Consider the following 22,949-nt stretch of genomic DNA (forward strand, 5'->3'; position numbering starts at 1 on the left):
GGTAGGAAGGGAGGGAGACAAACCATAAGAGATTCTTAAATCTCACAAAACAAACTGAGGGTTGCTGGGGGGAGGGGTGTTGGGAGAGGGGGAGGGGGTTATGGACATTGGGGAGGGTATGTGCTATGGTGAGTGCTGTGAAATGTGTAAACCTGGTGATTCACCTGTACCCCTGGGGCTAATAATACATTATATGTCTATAAAGAAATTTAAAAAGTAAAAAAAAAAAAGATAAATACTAGGAAAGGGAGTTGGTTGTGTCAACGTAGTGTGTCAGATCAGTACATACTTTGTAGCACTGAGCGTTACAATTTCTGAAATCATAATGTTAACAATAATTACCCCCCCAAGAAAAGCTTCAGTAATATAATGAATGATACAGAAAACCTGTTAAAGTTATATATGACATATTGTATGGATTCTTATATGTATGCCATATTATATGGATTCTTAACAAAAGCAGACATTTCTCTTGGCTTTTTTTTTTAATTAAACAAATAAAAAGTCTGTTGTCATTTATGCGGCAGAGTCAGCACATTTTCTTACGCCCCTAGTCCCAGGATGCGCTGGTGAAGAGCCGAGGCCGTCCAGTCTTCTCCAAGTTGCCGCTGCTAACCTTAGCACTCAGTTTACTTACAGAGTGTATTTTAACAATTCAGCCAGCATTGGCTTTTTCTGAATCCCAAGGCTTCTCTGACACAATTATTAAAACTCAACTCAAGCAACAAATTGGATTTTATTTTCACACTGGTGCTTCTCTTCATTGAAAATTCCCTTTTGAAATTTTTCAGCAGACTTTAATTTGCTTGGGGGCGGGTGTGTGCGTGTGTGTGTGTGTGTGTGTGTGTGTGTGTGTGTGTACACGGGGTCCTCTGACCTCCTGTGTCTCTCCAGGTGCATCTTAAATAGCACACTTTTTTTTTTATTCGTTTATTTATTTACAGCATAACAGTGTTCATTGTTTTGGCATCACACCCAGTGAATAGCACACTTTTTGGGCAGAGTTTGTTAAATCTGTTTAATTGAGTAACTTCCATGGGATGCTAATTCCCCAAAGTGGAGATTGATTTTTAGACTCTTTTTTATTTTATTTTATTTATTTATTTGAAAGACAGAAATCACAAGTAGGCGGAGAGGCAGGCAGAGAGAGAGGAAGAAGCAGGCCCCCCACCGAGCAGAGAGCCCGATGCGGGGCTCGACCCCAGGACCCTGGGATCATGACCCGAGCCGAAGGCAGAGGCCTTAACCCACTGAGCCACCCAGGTGCCCCGGAGATTGATTTTTGGAAAAGGCAGCAAAACAAGGAACTCTACTAGCTTATCCCAGACTATCAAATCTTGTGTATAGCCTTAGCGTGGTATGTCAGCTCTGAGTCAGATAAAAGACGACCTCCAGTCTTGTCCCGGTAAGCCCTTCTTACCAAGATAATCATGACCTAGACCCTGCCGACTGACAGTCTCTTCCCAGGCCCTGTGTTGCCTAGTGGACAAATTTTTTGCTCCAGCAGACCTAGCCAGGAGAGAAGTGAAATCGCTCCTGGAGAGCACTGTTTACCTGAATGCAGGATACCTAATGAGGTTGCGGAAACTTTAGGAAGACATCTAGGAAGTGAGGATAATGCATGCACTGTAAAGGGACGTCTAATACGGACCTACCTAGGTATAATTTTCTCTCCACGGTCGCCAAGCTGATTTAATCAAGAGATAGTATAAAGAAATCACATGCTTGGTTTGCAAAGGTTTGCACTAAGCTTCAGGGCGTGTGCAAAAGAATTCAGGAAATGTGCCGTGGAGGTAGGTCAGAATGCTTAACACATATTTTTAAAATGCAGAACTTCCTCAACATCCTATATGGGATGTTGTTCCTAGAATATAATTTTATTGAAGTTCGTACACCTTCCAGACGTGAAGAAAAAATAAATGAATTTAGCGTACATGAAAATAAAATCAGCTGTGCCAGGATTTTCCGTGATTGTCACTTTCTGAGATGTATGTTCGAGGACTCCCTTGTAAGTGGTATGCAGGACGCGGCCGGTGCGGGATGACACCGACCGATGTGGGATCTTGCTTCCCTCTGTGCTTCTGTATGGGGACAGTTTTCTGTCCATCCAGAGGCTGTCCTGTGGCAGGATGAGCCAACCGCTGAGTCCTGGGGGCACAGAGCTCAGGAGGACAGCTTGGAGGTACCTGTCCATTGGCATCCATTTGAATGTTGTCCTCATTGTAATTGTTTTTCTGATTGACAAAGTAATCAGACACGAGCAAAACCAAAGAACACAGACCCAAGTGACATTACGGACGTGCCTTCTCCGTGATGGGCAGCCTCACTGACGATCTCAGACAAAGATTCTACTGCTTTGTAGAAAATCATGTAATATCATGTGTTGCCAATATCATGTAATAAATTAAGACATGGTCCTATTATTAAGAGTGTTTTATGCAAACTCTCCGCATGGGTTTTTGCCATTTTCCTTTAACACCCAAGTAAATACTGGGCTGTTTTTCAACTTTAGCATTTCGATTTCCACATCGTATTTCTTAAACTTCAGCTTACTGAAGCTTTCCTCTAGGAGGGACAGTGTAGTTGCTACCAAGTTTTTGTTTTTCTGTTTGAGGCAGCACCGTGGTGACGATTCTCTTCTGTTTATCTCTGTGAATTGGTGGAACATTCCTGAAAGACATGTTTCCCAGAATTAAAAGTACTGAATCAAAGGGTCTTAGAAAATTAAATTTTAGTAGGTACTGTCTGAAACATCTTGTCTTTTTTTAACCTTTACAGGGGGACACACATTGATGATGTGTGTGAATGCTAATTTTCTCATAATTTCAACAGCTCTAGGTATTATGATTTGGAAAAGATGTTTACTTTTCTGTTTCTCAGGTGAAAACTGCTATTTCACCATTTCAGCTTTCCGTCCAGTTACACCTTTAGTTGAAACTATACATTTCCATGCAGTTATGTTTTTCCTCCTAAGAATTCCATTCTCATATCCCTTCCGTGCTTTTTATCGTGTTGTCTGTCATTTTTGTTATTGATTTCTATGGGCTCTTTACATGTGAAGGACATTAATAGTTTATTTGTTGTATGTTACAAATTTTTTTCCTGCTTTTTTGTCTTTTCATTTTATTTGTAGACTCCTTTTGTGGTGAATTTCTGTGGTCAAATTTGAGTGCCTCTCCTCTTTGGCTTTGGGGATTGCTGATGGGCTTTAAAAAGGCTTTTTCTACCTAGAAAGTTATGTATCTTTTCCCTTGTGTTTCCTCCAAATGTGTGTATGGTCTCATGCTTTACAGTGAGGTATGTGAAGTATGGAAAGGAACAGGTGTGTGACCATTCGCTCGTTGTTACAGCTTTTGGTCTCAGGTGGTCAGCGCTCCTGGCTGGCGTGGTTGTTGAGGAAGATGGGTCGTGCTATCCCAGTGCTGCACTTTGCCTCTGGGCAGCAGGCAGCAGGTCAGACTCTTCCTGCAAAGCGTGTGCAGAGTTCACACTAATGAGGCCCCCACGGCCACTGTCAGCCTGGTAGGTGTCGACCAGTGGTCACGTCCCAGGGTGAGCAGCACGAGGTGGTTCAGGAGGGAAGGGCTGCTCTGTGAGTGGGCGGTGCTGACGGTTCATCCCTGTGTCATCACCAGTGGATTTGGTGCTAAAGTACATGAGGACACGCAGGAGGGTCTCTTGCACCCCTCCCCCACCACCTGTCCGCCGCAGGTGTTCTTGCTCCTGCCTAGGGGCACAGAATCTTATACGGGAGCAGCTGTCCCCAAATGCCCCCAACAGGACATTGCTGCTCTGCTTCGTCTTCCCAAGCAGCAAGGAGGAAGCACGTGGCTGATGCCATGGGGCATCCTGACCTCACTGGTGATCCCACCCGCGTCCCAGAGCTCTGGGTGTGCTCCCGGGACCCTGCACTGCTCCCCCTTGATGGCCTCTCCTTGTAGTTCATCTACTTACTTGTTTCACTTTCAAAGAGAGTTAGGGAGAGGGAGGAGGCAGAAACTAACGTGTGTCGGTCTCATTTCCGGGATTTTCAATGACCGGTGTTAAAGCCACATTGATTTTCGCATTCAGCACGGGGAGAGAACAATTAGGGATCATTAGAAGACATTTCTCACATGTTAGCGAACATATGATTTAATGAAAAGCAAGCAATTCGTGAGCTCGGTTCTTTCTTCCGCCTAATAAGATGATTGGCCAAAAGCCATTAGGGATCTGGACTGTTCCTGGCTGTGTTAAATGGGTGGCTCAGGGTCATGTGTTCACGTCTCCCTCTGGCTCTTCTGGTTTCTCTCCGTCATTCCAATGTCCCATGGCCACACCGCTACCAGCTGCCCCTGCCATAACGACACAGATGCTCCTGATAATAAGCATCCTGGTCCTCACTCGGGACACCTTCTCTCTCCAGGCGTCAGGAGTCTTCATTCGGTCTCCTGAGGACGGGCCCTCACTAGTCCACTTGGCCGATATGGAAAGCAAGGCATGTGGGAGGGAAGTGGCGTGCCCCAGCAGGCTCTCTCAGCTGAGAAGGGGCAAGGGTAGAATCCAGACCCAAGACCATGCATTTGCATCCATGATGGGACTGAGCGGGATGCATGGCCTCGTGACACGTGACTTGTGCATGTTTTGGCAGCCGCGGTGCTAGGGAAGGGTGGAAATTTGGGGCCTGAAGCTTAAGGTTCTGCTGCACCCCCGGGAGCTCCTGGCTGGAAGCAGGGGCAGATTATCATTCTCATTGTGCCTCTCTTTCCTTGTCTGTAAAATGGGGTTATACCATTGCTTGTGTTGCTGGGATGTCTTGAAGCGGGCCCAGGTTGTATGTAGACCTCTGCACGGTTTGCTATTATGATGATGATGACGGCTGCGCACACCTCCCATCGACTCCCTCCTGTCTTTCTGTGCCTCCCTTGTGCCATTTCTCTCAGTATACTCCATGATGCTTGTTTGCTGGAGGCAGAAGGCACATGGCCATAGATGTCCCAGGGCACAGTTTCATGGGCTGGAGTCTTGTGACCTGTCTGCCCGTGAGACAGTGGGGTGACCGCCATCTTTCCATGTCTCTGTCCTCTGAGATCACTGAGCGTGACTCTGTGCCTGCAGTCTGTACGAGTCGCATCTATCTCCAAGGAGCCCTGTGCAACGGGAATTCAGGTTTTTTCAGAGCCTGGCAGTTGCTCACCATTTGCGTTCTGAGCCGGCTGCTGGGCTCAGCCACTGGACCCGCCTCTCAACACAGGGCCAGAGCTCCGGGTTGGAGACGGTGATGGCTCAGGACTCTTGTTTCCTTAGGAACAAGGCATTTGGAGAGGACAGTTTCTTTATGGCAGGACTGTGTACATTGTTCTATTTGCTCCCAAGCAGTAGGGAAAAAGTAGCACATTTCCATAAAGGACTCCTTCTCGATCCAAAATAGATCTTCTCCACCGGGCACCACCAACGCCATCGATGCAGAGAGTGACCATGGGGACAGAGGTCTGTCATTTCCAGACTTAACGTGGGTGCTTGCCAATTGCACACCCGATGTCATCCTTTGCACACCTCCAACTGTAGGTGCACCCATTGGCTTCTGAGGTTTCCCAGTCCCTGACGTCGTAAAACAAGTCCTCAGTGACATAGAGCTGCAGAATTGCCTTGAGCCCGTCGTCGTGGCAAAGCGTAGCTTCTGCCCACGTGCACCTCTCCGGTTACTGGAAGTGCTTGTCGAAGGAACGCTGTTGTCATAACGTTGTTTCGTTCCCAAGTAAGACAATACTCAGGAGAGAGCCAATGTGACAAAATTACCGCATTTTAAGGATTTTAACTTTAATCATTGGCAGGTGGAATTGCCTGTCAGATACCTTCGTCGGCACTGCTGTGCGTTGCCAAGTCTCATCAGTAACAGCCATCGTATAAGTGCATTTATGCGTCTGACTTTTAGCAAGGAAACATGCCGTACTTTAGGCAGAAGACAGCCTACAGTCAGTAAGTTTCTTTGACCATCTCTGAAGCCTCGAGGACTGACTTTGAGGAAAAAAAAGCCATTTCACCTCGTTGACACAGCTTGACATTTGGGCTTTGTTTTCTGCTGTCTTGCAGCTAAACGGAGGGGAGGCCGAGAAGTCAAAGCACATTGTGATTTATTTTGACGTGGAAGGAATTAACGGTATTCACACATAGGGTGGATGCCTCCGTCTCTGAAATGCTTTGTCGTTTTATGCACAGGGGTCTCTCTGGGCGGGCATCCCAGCTGGGGGCTGCTTCCGCACAAACCCAGCTCTAGCAGAAAGGAGCGAGTGCTGCTCAGGTGCCGCTGGCCCAGGACGGTTGCTGTCCATAAGGCTGGGGAAGGAGAAAGGGAATCCTTAACCAGAACACTGTGAAAGACTCAGGACAGCCATAGTGTTGGCGAGGACAGGCAGGATCCGCTCCAGACTGTATGCAGTCCCCTGCCTCTGTGTTTGCAAGAGCGTGAGTATCCTGCCGAGTTCCTCCCGGCCTGTCTCACCAGGAGTCAAGAGATGGCCTTGCTGGTGTGCCTCCAAAGGTGACCTCTGCTTGCTTTGTCCACAGCTTCATTTTTCCTGACCTTGCTTTGGAGTCCATGCCCGTGCCACAGCGGCTAGCCTCGGAAAGGCCATTTCCTTATTCTCCCACTGAAACCATCTATTTTATGTGGAGGAGGGCTCTTCTCACCTTGCTGGTACCTGGATCTAGGTGGCCCTGGAAATGGACGCCATAAGCCAGGGCCATCTCTTCCCAGGCTCACTGTATGAAATGCCGTTGGCCTGCTGTTTGGTTTCCTTTCTGCTCTGATAGCAGCCATGGGAGAGGTCACAGGGCTTGCCCTTATTTTAGGGGGAAGGATGACATATCCAGGTATGTGACTGTCAGCTCTGCAGATCCCATAGGCTCTCTGGAGGTCAGCTCTACAAATCTCATTGGGCCTCTGGAGGTCAGCTCTGCAAATCTCACTGGGCCTCTGGAGGTCAGCTCTGCAAATCTCACTGGGCCTCTGGAGGTCAGCTCTGCAAATCTCGTTGGCTCTCTGTCCCCATCTGCTCACAGATCTGGAATCTGTGCATGTGGGTGACCTCCTGGCATTTGAAAGTGGAGCTCCTCGTGCCCACTGGACATGAGTTCCTCAAACATATTTATCAGGCTTTGTGCTCAGCACTTTCTAAAGAGTGAAGGTTATAATTCCTACCGGAGAGCCCAATGGGGAGTATTGTGTGGCTAAAGACAAAGACACATTAGGGCCACCAGGGACATGAAGTTAGAACCATCTGATGCTCTCTTGGTCTGTCTTGTATGGTGGAGCCCTTAAAGTTAGTTTCTGTCTGTTCCTCTGTGACTCTGTCGGACCCATTGGCACACCCGTCAGACATCCTGCATCATCGCCGTCATTGGTCCCAGACTCTGCCCTCATCTGTGTTCACTTGCCTTGCTTTGTTCTGACAGATTCATCCTTATCTTCACCAGGGCATGCTTTTCTCCATTAACCGATTCTTGGTGGTGTGTGTGCTGCGCGTAAGCACATCTGGAAAGCTTCACGTAAATCACAGTATCAGAAAAACCCAATGACAGGGCAGCAAGAATAAAGGAAACGTGTACGGTGCACATCTTCCTTTCTCTCTCGTTCCTGTATGAGTTACCAGTAAAACTGCATCTGTAGGAAAGTAGTCCATTTTGTGCAAAAAGCGGTTTTTGCAACCTTGGCCCAGGGGTGTAAAAAGTACACAGTAGGGGATGGAGAAACACAGAGGAGGTCACCCAGGCAGGACCAAGGCGCGTCTGGCGATCCCGACAAACATTCCGCCGTAATATTTAGTTGGAGATGCATTGTCTTGAATATTGATTCTGGTTCTCTAAATTAATTTAGCCCATAAATCATTAACCTCTGGATTTCATAAACTCTCTAGGAATGTTACCGTTTTTACAAAGCCCGAAGCTTAATTTCACGTTCCCGGGCTTGGATGGATATTATTTTACCTTGAATTTACATCTCGAATTGAAATGAATCGATTGTAATGCTGTTGGATAAATCCTTTCCAAAAACCAAGTAACATCATAAATTATCCAGGAAATCAAGTCCCAATTAATTCGAACGGGATTAATAAAACATGTGGGCGCATTTTGAGAATACGGACATGAGCCGCCACCCCCTGTGTGTGGAGGAGGAAGGTTTGTTGACCGACAGCGGCTAACCTGTGGAATCGTTCGGTCATTCCAGTAACTCACTGAAGTGTTGCGTGTCGGTTCATGAGTTTACGGGAGGTGTTTTTCTCACGTGTTGTTCACAGGCGAGAAAGTGCGGTTTTGAGAAGGGACGTAGCCTGTGCGTGATCGCCCGCTGCCGACTCGCCGCCCCTTGTCCTCGGAGCTGGAGGGGAATCTGGGCTGTTGCGTTACCTCAGGCGGGAGACTGCTCCTGTCCAGCTGCGCGCCTTCTGCACAAGCCCGTGTGAGGGTGCATTTCCAGCTCCTGGGTTCTAAGACTCGACCAAGTCCCATGTTCTTGCGTTTGCCCCGTATACCGTAAAGACAACTGCATTCAAAATCAGACACCAGCTACAGAAAACAGTAAGACGTCCGTGTGGGTCGTGCAGGACAGCAGTGTTTGGGATAATGTTTCCTGCCCCTTCACTTAACCATTTTAACATGTTTAATTTGCTCGTTACTGTTTCTAGGCATGGAAGACGAGGCATTAGGACCCGGGATGGGGAGTTTGAGCAGTGTTTGGGTAACATCGCACTGTGTACCGCTGTGTGTATTTGAAAGGTGAGGCTAGAATTTGGGATCAGGGGGAGATCTGAGACCTGTTGCTTTTAAGTCAGGATCCAGCTAGGGCTGGTCCGGAGATCAGACATGATGGCCCCCACAGCTGTCTTCTACCTGCTTGAATTCATGGCATTAATCAGTCAGACTCTCTGAAGTCGTGTCTTCAGAGCATGGCCCACAGTGCCCCAAAAGCTCAGGTAGTCAACAAATGCTGCCTCTTCTTCTTCTTATTTCCCACATGTGGGAGACATTTTTGCCTGAAATGTGCATATTATGCCTCGAAATCACTGTGACCCTCAGTTTACTGGGGTGCAGCTTCCCTGCACTGTCTCCCGAACTCTGGGGTGATGCGTGGGCTTGACGGGGAAGTCGCCAGCTCTTGGAAACAGTCCATGGGTGAGAAAAAAGTCTGATGAAAAAGCGAACTTGAATTCACACCATCTCTGAATATCCGATTGCTACCGTAGCTTCTGTTTGAGATGGTCCACTCTGGACCTCATGCCCTCCAGAAGAGTCCATCTGCCCAGAGCCTCAGCAGGAATGGCTGAACTCTCCCTGGGAGCCTGAGCACACAGAAGGAGACCCGAAGGTCACATAAATGAGGGGGAAAAGCCAGGAGGGGAGCTCGGTGCAGTGTGAGCCCGTGTGCCCGGGAGGCCTAGAATCCGAGTTATATGCCGGTGTCTGTGACAGCAAGTGGAATTTCGGACTGTGTGTCTGTAGCTTTGGAGATGGTAGAACCCAAGCCAATAAACAAAACGCAACAGCAATGAAGACCCCGCTCGTAAAATAACGGTGAGTATGGGTGGTGTCCTTGAGCGTCAGCAGTGACGACTGGACCCTGCACGCCACCACGATGCAGCCTGGAGAACGCCCAGGGCAGGCTCAGCCGGTGGCTGTTCAGAAGGGCACAGCGCTGCCCCCCAGAAGCCCCAAACCTTAGTTTCTAGCAGACAGGGACGTGCAGGAAGTACAACGGCCTGGCGGGTTCACGAGTGGGAAGTGCATTTGGTCCCTCTGAGCAAATGCCCTTTGCAGACAGTTCTGCAGCAGTGGTGAGAGCCCCCACTACCCGGTCCGCTGTGCCACTGTGGTGTTTAGGACGCTAGGGAAGCAGTGACCGCAAGCGTGCACTCGGAGTGGCTTCCTCTGAGTCACAGGCACGCCAGCCTTGGGCTTCCTCCCGCACACGTGTGTGATTGCCCTGAACAGACGCGGGGACACTGTTCTTCTGCGTGCCTTTGCCTCGTGGATGCAGGAGAACCCCGGTGAGCTTACGGGGGATGAGAATGAGCTGAATAATAATTCAGATTATTTTCAGCAAATGCAATGCCCCGGGGTTGTGTTGGGGGGGTGGGCCAGAGGTTACTGTTAACACAAAGAAGATAGCAGAGTCGAGCCGTGAAACAGCCCAGATGGCGAGCACAGGTGCAGGGGATAAATCACACATTACGGCTGTGATGAGGGCACAGACAGGCTTAATGGAGGAAATCACAACATTATCATAACAACCAGGTATGGCGTGAAATAAGGATGCATTTCCCGGAAAACGGGAGCCCACACAGGAACTGCCTGGAGGGAGACGTTCTGGCAAAAGTGAGCTGAGGGTCATCTGTAGGAGAGCCGCGTTGGAATCCTGGGCTTTTCCCTTTGGTAACTCCCCTAAGAATCCCGAGTCTATGTTACTATGTTTCTTTCCTGGGTGTAAAGTTGGGTGTGAAATTGAAACTGTATCCAAATCTCATGACTGTTGCAGTTCTTGAAATCCGTACAGTGTCAACCATCTCCTTTTATTATACATCAGTGTTTCTTAATCATTTAATCATATGTACGCTTTCTTCTGAAAGTATGGCCTTTGCAGACAGACAGGTGTCATGTAGGAGCGTTTCAGAAGTTCTGCAGGCCCCAGATGGACAGAATTAGAGTCTTCCTGTTAGCGTGGTTCCTAGGGCGGTCAGTCGGCTCATTAAAATTGGAAGAATGCCAATGTCTGATGGGAATGTGCTAGGGAACCTGTGTTTTAAATACGAGGTCTCCATTGTTAGTCTTCATCACCCGGAAGAAGGAAAAACAAAATACCTACATGAATGCCTCAAGCGGCCTGATAGATGCTTACCTCCCCACAGCTCTTTGCAAAGTGATGAGGGATGTCTTCTAAACATGTTCTGAGTGAAATTTTCATGTCCCTTTGGAGATGTGAAAGTCCATGAGATAACTGAAGGGTGATCCCCACGTTCATGGGTATGGTGAGTCTGATGGAACGGGAATCAAACAAGATCTGGTGTTGGGTGCCTTTTACGATAGTTTGCTTGTTCCTCCCTAAAGATACCCTCAGATGACCGATGAGACGTCATAACAAAGGACATCAGCTCTCCCCCCACAGCACGAAAGCCAGAGCATCGTGTCCATATCCCTGGGGACTTAAGGAGGGGAGATAAGTAATCCCATCTCAGGGATTTCATTTTTGCCCATATACTTTTTTTTTTCAATGTGTAAGCGTTTGAACTTGGTTTTATACTATAGATAATTCATAGGCTTTCCAATGCCCCATCTGTGGGATCTCTTGAGCTCCACGTCATAGAGAAGATCGGGACCAAAGCTTTGGAAATCTTGACCATTTGTTCTGGAAAAAGTACTAAGTCAAGTTTGCCTGCGTTCGGCGGGTACTGCTTCCCACTGGAGAGAGAGTAAATGTCTGCGCGTTGGCAGATGTGTCCTGATAAATGGGATCTTGGCTCTGCGTCTAATCCCATGGCAGCTCACAAAGCATTGCCTTTCTAGGGCCACTGACAGTCAGATTTCTCTGTGCTGGTCGGTAATAGGTTTGGGAGAGCATGAGGACACAGATTAAAGCCAACTTTCTAGAACAACGTCAGGCATGGCACACACCCCACAGAGAGTCCGGGCCACCCTGACGGACTGTCAGTAGCGACTCTCGTGTATTTATCTTCAGCTTCTAACCCCCCGGAATCATTTCCGTCCCACCATTAACCTGTTGATCAGATAAAACACTTCCTAAAATAGTTTTGGGGGGCCCTTTTTAGGGTTTCCTCGTGTTCCCTGGGGTCACGTTGAGTAGGTGGAAATTTTCTTAATTACTCATGTTGTCTGGCTGCTTGAGACATTTTTTTTTTTTTCCCCTTAATGAGAACGGTGCTTCTGAAAAGGTAAATGGTTACTTCACGGCATTTTAGTCCAATATTTTGTCTCGGCTGACCTGCCTTGTAGGAGAAAAGACAGAGACAGAGCAGCTGAAATCACCAGTCTTCAAGGAGGCAAGCCTGTCTTTTGACTCCATTGTAAGAACTAGGGTGACTTGATCAATCATAGCGTGACCATCTTGGTCTGTGTGGTTTGAAATTCCGCTCCTTTCTGCCTATGGGCAACACTTTCACTATTGGACATCCTCCTCTCTGATTTAGAAGTTAAGAACCCCACTGAGCCCGCCAGGGACAGACGATTCAAATCAGGTCTGCTCCTAGTAGGAGCCAGAAGGCAGAGCCTGAGCCCTTAGCTCCATGGGGTAGCCTCTCTCTTGGGCAAGACGTAGAATTGGCGTGTGCGTGGGGAAGCCTTCTCTGTCCTGCATGGAGGGTCACTGTCTCATTCTGGACAGCAGTTTAACGCTTGTTTGTGGAATGAATAAACGGAATAAAGAATTCTGTCAAATTTAGGCTTCCCCTGGAAGCCACATTCACACCCAGAGAAGGAAGGAGCTGCGTCCGTACGTTTCCAAGTTGTGTCCTTCCGGTTTACAAAACTCGGGTCTGAAGTTCTTGCTTTATGATAAGCTGGCTCTTGTTGTCCCAGTTAAATAGCCAAGTGTTCCCGAAATGGCTTATTTTCTGTATTTGTTTCATTCAGGGGACAATGTGAGAAAGGTTTGGAAATAACACATTTCATTTATAAGCTATCCTCCAGCCCACTGTCGGTAATTCGAAACTATCATCCTGTATGAATTGGTATCATTATACCTTGAGAACCTTGCTGAAAAATAATATTTGTGGACCTCTGACTTGCGGCACGGTGCTCTGAAAGCAAGAATAATACACCAGCATTTGTTCTCACGGGAGAGTTCCGTTCAGCATTTTTAGAAGAGAAATATGTTAGACCGTTACGGGATCAATCTTATGAAAACTTAAACAGTTAACGGGCTCCGGGCTTTACAAATGAGATTCTGGCATGAGACCTAAACTGCATGGGATCCAGAGCGCGTCTTTTGGGGAAGAGAGAACTCAGAGGAAATCAGAAACCTGACAGTTTCTGCACACATTTGACCAAATAGTCCTTTGTTTGTGGATACGTCATGGCCTCAGCTAGATTCCCTTGTATTCATCGCAGCCCAGTTGCACCAGGGCACTTTTGATGAAAAAGAGGAAGTCATTCCTCTGGGCAATGGATGAGGAAAAACTGACGGGGACAGAGTGAATATCTTATCATGGTCATTGGGAGTTCTGGGGTTTAGAGGAAATCCCAGGGGGGTGGGCATGTTGGGATGGGGAAAGGTATAATATGTATTGCATAGAAGGAGTCTGGGTTGGAAGTGCAACCCTCGGTTCATCTGGAGATGGAAAGAGCCGGCCGGGGAAATGGGAAACAGGCGTTGCAGCGAGCTCGAACCAAGAAAACCAGTCTCCCGGAGGCCCTGAGGGCTTGGACACTCAGCCAGACTCCTGCCCTCAGCACGTGCTGTCCAGGTGCTTCCTGACTCGTGTTGGGTACGTGGATGAGGGAGTCTTGGATGGAGACGTTGCTTCTGAAAAGGTACTTTTTCAGAAAGTAGCTGGCAATTTGTTGAGCAGTTTTCAGTTTACGGGAACATTGAGTCGTAGGTCCCGTGTTCCTTTTATCCCTTTCTTTTGCGCAGGTCCTCTTAGAATATCATGAATTGGTCTGGTGCATTGGGTGCCCTCCAGCCGACGTGGATGCTTATTGTCGACTGGACGTCACACTTTCCAGTAGGGTTCACTGTTGGAGTCCTGCCTTCTGTGGGTTTGGGCTGCGGAATAATGACACGTTCCATCATCATGGTACCCGACACAGTCCTCTCATTGTCCTGCAGAATCCCCCTTGCTGCCCATTCACCGCTCGGCCCCTCCCCCGCCTGAGGCAGTGGAAACCCCCGATCTCTTTCCTGTATCTGCCGTTTTGTCATTTCCAGAATGTCATGAAGTTGGAACCATACAGTATATACCTTTTCGGATGGGCTTATTTCCCTAGACAATAGGCGTTTCAAGTTCCTCCGTGTCTTTTTGTTGCTAGACGGCTCGCTTCTTTTTAGCGGCGTAACATGTCATTGTCAGGTGGACTGTGGTTCATCGAGTCTCCTAGTAAAGGACATCTTGGTTGTTTTTAAGATTTTGACAGTAAGGGGCCCCTGGGTGGCTCAGTGGGTTAAAGCCTCTGCCTTCAGCTCGGGTCATGGTCCCGGGGTCCTGGGATCGAGCCCCACATCGGGCTCTCTGCTTGGCAGGGAGCCTGCTTCCCCTCTCTCTCTGCCTGCCTCTCTGTCTACTTGTGATCTCTCTCTCTGTCAAATAAATAAATGAAATCTTTAAAAAAAAAAAAGATTTTGACAGTAATACATAAACCTGCTGTAAATATGTGGGTGCAGGTTTTGTGTCCATACAATCATCCTGGATGGCACATTTTTTATAAAAAACCACGCTACGTTTCTCCTAAATCTATGGAAGGTGAATTCTGTTTGAAATGGAGGTGCGTGGTGGCACACCCTTTTGTAAACTAATAATTACACAAGGAAGTAAAATCTTCAGTCCTTTGCTAACTGATAAGTCTGTGTTATGGGACTTTGACATTGCTGTGTGAGTCGAAAGGGCATTTTTCTTTCAAAGTGTTCGGTGGGGTTGTATTGTCTTAGTTTTTCTTCCTGCATCAACTCATTGAACTCATTACCCTATTAAGAACGATATGATGATATGTAATGATAATGCAGCTGAAATTAGTGTCCGCGTCCCACGTCCCCGAGCATGCAGGTGATTTGCTTTGCTGTACTAACCCCCCAGTCGGTGTCTGCCTGATCATGATTTATCCTGGGACACAAACCCAAAACAGCCCTCGTGCATCGTATTCCTCGGTTCCGAGTATGACATTTATGTTGATGGTGTGGCTTCTTGGGATGTTTATTATGTGAGTTAAAAAATTGAAGATTGCAAATGCCACAGGCTATGGTAGTACCATAGCCTGTGGCATTTGCAATCAAGTAGCAAAAATTTGTTTTGTAATGGATGACTCGGATTCTGCGTTGGCTTTGGGAATCATCTGTGCCCCCTCCCTGGAAAGCTGACTCTGCAGCCCCTGCCCTCCATTTCTGGACCACCTAGGTGAAGGGGCAGCCCCAAAGCAGAGGGCCTGTGCCCACTGGGGCATGACCTGTATGCCGGGTAGGATGTGCTCATATTCACTTATTATTCCTGGTGCAAGGGATTCCTGCCGTCCTTACAAAATTTCAGTGGCTGTGGTGATCCTGCAATCATGAGACGGGTCCCCTGCCCTAAATCTGGTTCCCAGATCCACACTTACAGCAAGAGGCGATGAAAAGGTTTATTACGCACCTGATGAGGCTTTCTGGGAGGGAAGCAAGGTTGCTCCCTGGCTGGTCTGAGAACAGCTTGAGAGGGATGAGAAAGGAGAATGATTGACCTTTCACCATCGGAAGGGGCCCAGGTCGGGTAGAGTATTCCAGCAGGGGTTGGCATAGCTTGAATGTCCCCAAGGAATGCAGGGAGCAGCACTCAGCTTTCTTCTTGGCTTGTTGGGCGCGAGTCCAATAAGGACTGGCCGGGCTTAAGAGCTTAAGACCCTAATACCTCAATCAGAGTCAAAGTACATGCATAAACTTACAGAATTAAGCTGGCAGCGTAGAAGCGTATGGATCTCTGTGGAGATCACAAATTGTGTTCGTCTACTTTGACCATCCTTTACTTCTGATCGGACTGCTGACCACAGCTTCCTAATCGGACAGTCCATATTTCAGCCCCTTCTGTCTCCAAGCAGCTTCTGTTGTTTTTTTTTTTCCTTATGGAACGTGTAAACATAAACAGAAGTAGGTAGAAAAGTACAGTAAACTTGCCCGCATCCCTCAGGTGCATTGAACAGCCGTGAAGTCATGCCTGCCCTTGTTCAATCTATACCCCATCCTCCCTTCCCTTCGTCCTGTGCTAATTTGAAGAAGACACGCAGCTGTCCTGCCCATTTTGTCCAGGACCACTTCAGTAGGCATCTCTTACTGCCCCCCTTGTGGAATCTCATCGAGTCCTTCCGCTTAAGTATGTAAGGTTTGTGGTTCTGGCCTTTAGAAGCAGTTTTAACCCTTATCCTGGCTTTTCAACTTCCTAACTTAGTGTGAGCTTCAGCGGGTCACAGTCCTTAGAGAGCCCTGTGGTTCCCATCGGAGAAGCGGAGCCTACAGTGTTTACTCACAGGGTTTCAGGTGCTCTGAAGAAGAGAGTGTGTCATAAAGGCGTTTGAGAGCAGAGACACTCAGTAGATGGTCCCTGCTGCTCTTCCTGCTTTGGTCCGAACTGTGGTTCTGTTGAAGCGTTGCTGTGTGGGCAGGGTAGTATATGATGTCAGGTGTGGGGAAGGAAGATGAGGACAAGAAAAAGGAAAGTGTAAGGAAAACTGGTACTCAGAGCGGATAGTTCTACTGTATCTACGAGTATCTATTGTAGGTATTAAAACAGGGCATTGATCCTACAATATTAATAGACATCTTTGTTCATATAAGAATGTTGGGGCGCCTGGGTGGCAGAACTGGTTAAGTGTCTGACTCCTGGTTTCAGCTCAGGTCGTGATCTCAGGGGTGAGATGGAGCCCTGCGTCAAGCTCCGTGCTTCCCATGGAGTCCACTTGGGATTGTCTCCCTCCCTCTGCCCCCTCTCCGACCCCCACTTTCTCTCACTCTCTCTCAAAAATAAATAAGTAAATCACTTAAAATAGAAAAAGAAGAACATTGCTGGTTTTGTGTTTTGCAAGGAATACGAGAAATTGGTACATGTCTTTATGTCGTTGGGACCGTCGCACCTTCCTCTCAACAGGCACGACCTCAGGGCCTCATGCTTCCAGAATGCTTTCTCGTGTCTCTGTACAGAACCACTGCATGATGCCTAGAGTTTCAAATGATGGTTATAGGTGATACTTGTTCAGTGACTAGACCTTCTGAGAACCCTGCCCCAGGCGGGCCTTCTGATTGCATTGCGTCCCCTGTGGGGACGAGTGTGGGACCGCGACAGCATACAGGGGAATTCCCTTCCCGTCCTCAGAGGAGCAGATCAGAGCACACAATCTCCTTTTCTTTTGTCAAAATGAAAGTGTGTAAAAATGGAACATTTCTCTCCTTTAGGGCAGATCTTGAATGTCCTAGAGGAGTTGAAACTGGCTAATAACACCCTCGTCTACTTCACCTCGGATCAAGGAGCCCACGTGGAGGAGGTGAGCACCAAGGGAGAAATCCACGGAGGCAGTAACGGCATCTATAAAGGTAAGGAATCTGGGAAGGCGGGAAACGCCAACGTTGGTCAGCTCCGGCCGCCCAGCTCACATGGTGGGCACCTTTGCCCGGACCTTTGAGCTTTGACGTTGTCCCACTGCTACTTTCCAATATTCGGACTTTACTGCGTTGCAGGCACTGAACAGGAAAGTGACCAGGTCCCGTTTCTGTTACGGTCCCCACGGAGGTTAAAAGCACAATTTCTCGGCCGAGACATGAGAATGAGGGCATTTTCACTTGGGGTAAAGGCAGCCTCTCTACTGGACAGCTGGTTAAAACAATAAACTCATGTATTAGTTTCCTGTTGCCGCTATAACAAAATAACACAGACTTCTGGCTTAACGCAACACAGTTCATTAAAGTCACTGTTCTGGAGGTCCACAGTCTGAGATGGGTCTCACTGGTCTACTTTCTGCACGCTCTGGGGAAGCATCTGTCGTCATGTCTCCTCCAGCTTCTGGAGGCCACCTGCGTTCTTTGGCTAATGACCGCTTTTTGCATCTTTAAAGCCAACAAAGCAAAAATCTCCAGACCTCCCTTCCTCTCTCTCTGACCTCTGATTCCATACCGCCATCTCCTTCACTCACTCACTGTGACATATGGTTCCTGAAGGACTGCTGTGTTTCTCTTTGTCCCACCCAGATCGTGCCGCTGATTTTCCCATTTCAGGGCTCTCCATCACCTCCCCACTCCCTTTTGCTGTGGACGGTCACATAGACACTGGTTCTGGGGAATCAGAATGTGCCTCTCTTTGGGAGATGATGGTTCTCCCTACCTCGGTGGGCTCATGCCTCATTCCTGACACAGCCTCAGATAAGCCACCACTATGACCAGTCACACTAGTCACTGGGGATATGAGCTAACCCAAAGTAGACCAACCCAGCTGCTGACCCCCGGGGCACACATGTCTCGGTGAATTCAAGACATACCTGTCTTGTTAAGATAAAATGCGACCCCTTTCACAGACTTAGAGAGAGGCTCAAAGGGGCATATCCGGGTTTAGGGTTAGGATACTCCCCTGAATCTGTGGTGGGTGTGGGTTTTTGCTCTGTAGGATAGGTTGAGTGGAGGTGACCGTGGTGAAGCATCGTGTCCCAGCGGGCGGGGGCCACCTCCGTAAGATGACACGGGAAAGCAGGTGACTAAAATTTCCCTAGTGTAAGGTCAAACATTCTGTCATACGGGTGTATTGGAGATTCCCAGGGATGCTGGGAATCCGAGTTTACATCCAAAGATATGAAAGGATAATCAGTAGGATCCTTGGGTCCATAAATTGGTTTAGAAATATTGATTTGGCTGCGCATCTGGCCCTGGGCCTGAGGCATAAATAAAACATGGTCTGTGCCCTGAAGGAACCCAGGGTTTGCTCGTGGTTGGCTGGGTGCGTAGCGGGAAGCCTAGACCATGGAATTTAGGAAGGGCGTCAGTATTTATAGGCACAAGAAATAGTGTTGTGTCCGGCAAGGACAGCCTCAGGAGGGCCTGGGACCCTGGAAATGTTTGCCAAGTTGGCAAGGCTGGAGGGAGTTAGCCACAGAGCGTGCCTGCTCTCGTGGTCTGCTTCTAGCTCTGCCCGCGCTCACGCACTCCGGTCCTGGGTGTGCGGAGAAGCCCACGGCTCGGTCTGCCCTGTGAAGGAGCTGAGAAGGCTGCATCCCAGCGCAGCGAGGCCAAGAGGCGGGGAGGAGGAGTGTGTCATCGGTCCCAAATGCGCACACCTTGCACTTCTGTTTACCCTCTCTGCGTGTGTCTGCCGTCCTCTTCTGAGCTCCTGGGGGCGGGGACCCTGCTTCCACGTTCCGTGCTCTGGAACCCCAGGCAGAAGGATCCCTGCTGAGTGCTGGTCAGGAGGACCCTCAGAGGATGTGCACGCCCTCTCCTTTGCCTGCCACTGTTGGCTCACCAGGGCCCGGCCCCCAAATGCAGTTGGTCGCGGGTCAGCTGGAGGGACCGCTCTGTTTCATCTGCCCAGGATTGACCAGACCCAGTAGTCCCGCTTTCGGCCAGCCCCCCCTCCTGCCCTCGCTGTTCATCATGTCATTTTAGTGTAGGGAGAACTGGAAACTTGAACTCCCATATATTAAGATTAGTTGTATGGCCGGACTTGGGCAAGGTCGTGGCCTGTGTGGACAGAGTTGTTTGTACCTTATTTTAGTGATGACAGCGTCTCTAAAGGTGGACTTACAGGTTGTACCTCGTGCTCACGTCCAGCCTTTCATTCATTCTCCACCCGAGGACGTTCCAGAGTAGGTTAGCAGCTGCCGACGAGACACAGTAACAGAAGTGGATACAAAGTAATACATGATTTCAGAAAGTCACATATATGAGGGCTTGGAGCCTCCATTCACAAAGACGAGCAGAGGGCCAGCGGCGGGTGGATCTCGGGATGCTTTATGAGCAGACAAGGAGATGCAATTAGCATTTGGCTTTGATGGTTGACTCCTGTGAAGACATCAGTGGGGTCAGTTGGAAAGAGAATGTCAAGGGTCCCGAAGGACGGTTGCAGATCAAGGTCATCGCAGAGCCTGAACAGCACGTCAGGACCTCTCCCCGATTTTCTTTTTTTAGAGGAAACATATTGGGCGTGTGAGCAGTGTTTCGCTCTTTTCCTTGGGTGCTGGAAATACCACCAGTGTGTGACACTGTATTAATGTCTCTGGGGCTAAGCGTCATCCCTTTGTCACATGGAGTTGGACTCAGGCTCACAGGGCAACATTGTTAAAATATGCTGCCCCGAAAGGAAGCCGTGGTTTCCTTCTAGCGGTAGGAAATGACCAGAGACTCTGGGCGATGTCACGTCTCCTTTTGTAGGGCTGGAAACCCCAGCACCCTCGGACACAGAGGAATCACGCTGTTGAAACTCGCTGATCAAAAGAGCATCTTTTTCGGAACGGTTAATGATTTTTAGTCTCAATCCAAACCTCTCAGGAAGATTGTTAGTGTGTGAGCAAGTGCTTCTACCATTTTACCCAGGCACATCTACGTCCCTGATGAAGTCTGCGGGTGAACTGGATAGAACGGGTACAGTTAAATCATCCTTCTCTAGAATTCAGCCCTGTCTTCCTTTTAATCATAGGGACAGGAGATCCCTGCAGTAGTCTTCATTTAAAGAAAAAATAATATTATACGGATGAGGGAATAGTGACACCATTAATGCTTTCTCTCCTGTTTTCTTAAAGGAAATGTGTCTGCGGCCAGCATGAATCTCCTGTTTGGATTTAGAGAAGGGCAAACTGAGTTGGTCAAAGGCTGTGACGTCCATGGAAATTGAGAGATAGAGGCAGGGTCCAGTGTGGGTTTTGAATACGATGCTAGTGAAATCGTAGCAGTCTTGGAAACGTCTTCATCCTAACAGCTCCCGATACACTGACTTCTGAGAGCCTCCTAAATCAATTTTCCTCTGACGGTCCACACGCTCTGAATGATTGGGTCGGCCGCATACACCTAGCCCACCAAGTGACAATCCACTTTCCGTGTAAGATTTCAGGAAGGATGGGTTCCGTTAGTGTTTCTAGTTAATCTGACGGGGTTCGCATACTGAGCTGTTAGGATTTTTGCCAAGAGCAAGATAAATAATTGAACAACAAAATGCCAGAACGTTTGCATTGGCCTGTGACCAATGTATAGCGGTTCAATGTAAGGATTCCAGCAGGGCTGTTGAAATATTAAAAATGTGCACGCTGCTAATTTGAGAGTGGGGATTAGGAATCAGGGCTTTGAAGGAACAGAGGATTTATGATCTCTGTGCAAACCTGAACTGTCTCTGGGGCGCAGAGGTCGTGGCTCTCCCGTTTGTGAACCTGCACCCTGGGAAGGGGTTGGGTCTGTGCTGAAGCGGTCCTCACAAGGCTGTCTTCCTTCCGTACCCTCCCCGGGACCAGGGCTCAAGGCAATAGTCCTATAAACAGGAGTTCTCTTGTGGAAGGAACCGCTGGCCCCAGTCTACGTCACCTGGTGTCTAAGTCAACGTCTGAAGCCCTTAGAGCCCTTCTTGTGGTGAGAGGCGTCAGCAAACACTTGGAACCCAGGCCTCGCTCTTCCTCCTCCACTGACCTGCCTCTCCAAGGTGGAGACCTCCGGGGCTCTGTCCCGAGTCCCCTCACGTCCTTACCTACACCCTCACACTCTATGATCGCATCCAAAGGCTTGACCTCAAGTGGCATTTGGAATGCTGGTAACCCCCACAGCCAGCCTTGACCCTGGCTGGGAACCCCGGACTCCTCCATCTGGCTGCCCCCATGACGTGGGCTATGGGTGCTCGTTAGACACATGCTAATGAGCCGATCTGCTCGAGAGATCTCGTTCCCCAAGACCACATGTCTCCTGGGCTAACCCATCTCATTGATTTGGACCTGTCTTCACTTAGTGATCCAGCCCCCAAAGCTGGGTTCTTGGAGCTCCCAAAGCCTCTTTCTGTGACCTGCTCTGTACCTCATGTTCCAACAGCATGTCCTGTAAACTTAATCTTCTCAGCTTACCTGACATTGACCCTGTTGTCTCACGGCCAACCATTACAGCCTCCTCCAGGCCAGCAGCCCCGCCAGGTCATTGGCCAGTGGGTCTCCAGATGGTCTTCCTGGTTCTTCTTTGTTGTCGATCCACTCTCCCGCCAGGCACTGGCTGAACTTTAGTACACGTGCGGTCACTGTACTGTGTTGCGTCTCCTAGGACGGCCACAAAGTGGATGGTTTCCAAGCAGTGACTTATTCTCTCTCTCACTTCCGGACACCAGAAGTCCTCAATCAGGGGTCAGCAGGACCATGCTGCTTCTGAAGGCTTTACTGGAGGATCTCTCCTTGCCTTTTGGTGGTCACTGGCAGTCTTTGGCTTTCCTTTGCCTGTAGACACATCACTCCAATCTCTGTCTTCTCTGTCTTGTTGAGGCTTTTCTTCCTTTCTTAAAACACTCTATCCCCACGCGCAGAGTCAAGTGTGAAGTCTGCATCTTGGTGATCCACAGGACTAACACGACCCAGAGCTGCTTTATCTTCCTCGTGCCTTTCTCTTTTTTTTCTGGGGTCCCCCAAGATTTTCATCTTGTTTCTACCTTAGGGCCTTTCCACTGGCAGTTCCTTCTGCGAGAAGCTCATCTCTTGGTTTCTACATGGATTGGGTCCTTCATCCCCACGTTGCCTCTTTGAGTCCCCTCTGGGTCCGTCCCTCAGCCAGAACCCAGCATACCTCCTTATTATACTCGACTCTGTGTCTGGTATACTATCTGTTTATGATTTATGTGCTCGTGATCTGTCTCCCTCCTTGTAATGTAGATCCCATGGGAGCGGAGATCTGCGGGGCCTTCTTTGCCTGTCTGTGTCTTGGCTGCAACAACCTCCTCGTGGGTGTTCTGTACACACTTGCTGAATGCAGACTGGAAATGTCCCAGATTTCTCTTCCTTCGACTCCTGGTACCACACCTGACGATCTCCCTGCCTTTCCCCGAAAATACCCTCCTTTCCCAGGAACCAGAATAACTTCCCTAAGATTTTCTTACAGTCAAGTTTAGAGTTTTCTGCCTCTTTTTCAGAGCAGAGAGTTCCCTGTCGTGTCAGAACAGTTAGACGAGCTCTGGCTTCATTTCCATTCCTCTCTCCAGTCAAGGTCACCCTGAAGGAGGCTCTCCCCCGCCTTCCTTTTACTCTGCCTAAAGGCAAGGAATAAATGTCAGTGGAACGGATAAATTAACTCT

The 22,949-nt window shown here is 48.7% G+C and overlaps 1 protein-coding gene across 5 annotated transcripts in view; it reads left to right on the forward strand.

Moving 5' to 3' along the window:
• The window catches only part of STS (steroid sulfatase), a 156,808-nt gene that overhangs the window by 105,241 nt on the left and 28,618 nt on the right, over positions 1-22,949 (forward strand). For all 5 annotated transcript variants that reach the window (XM_045996301.1, XM_045996298.1, XM_045996299.1 and 2 more), the window contains one exon: positions 17,117-17,254. In XM_045996301.1, coding sequence (XP_045852257.1) covers positions 17,117-17,254 — 138 coding nt within the window. The remainder of the gene's footprint in view (positions 1-17,116; positions 17,255-22,949) is intronic.

The sequence above is a fragment of the Meles meles genome, chromosome X (assembly GCF_922984935.1).
Source record: "Meles meles chromosome X, mMelMel3.1 paternal haplotype, whole genome shotgun sequence".
Taxonomy (NCBI): domain Eukaryota; kingdom Metazoa; phylum Chordata; class Mammalia; order Carnivora; family Mustelidae; genus Meles; species Meles meles.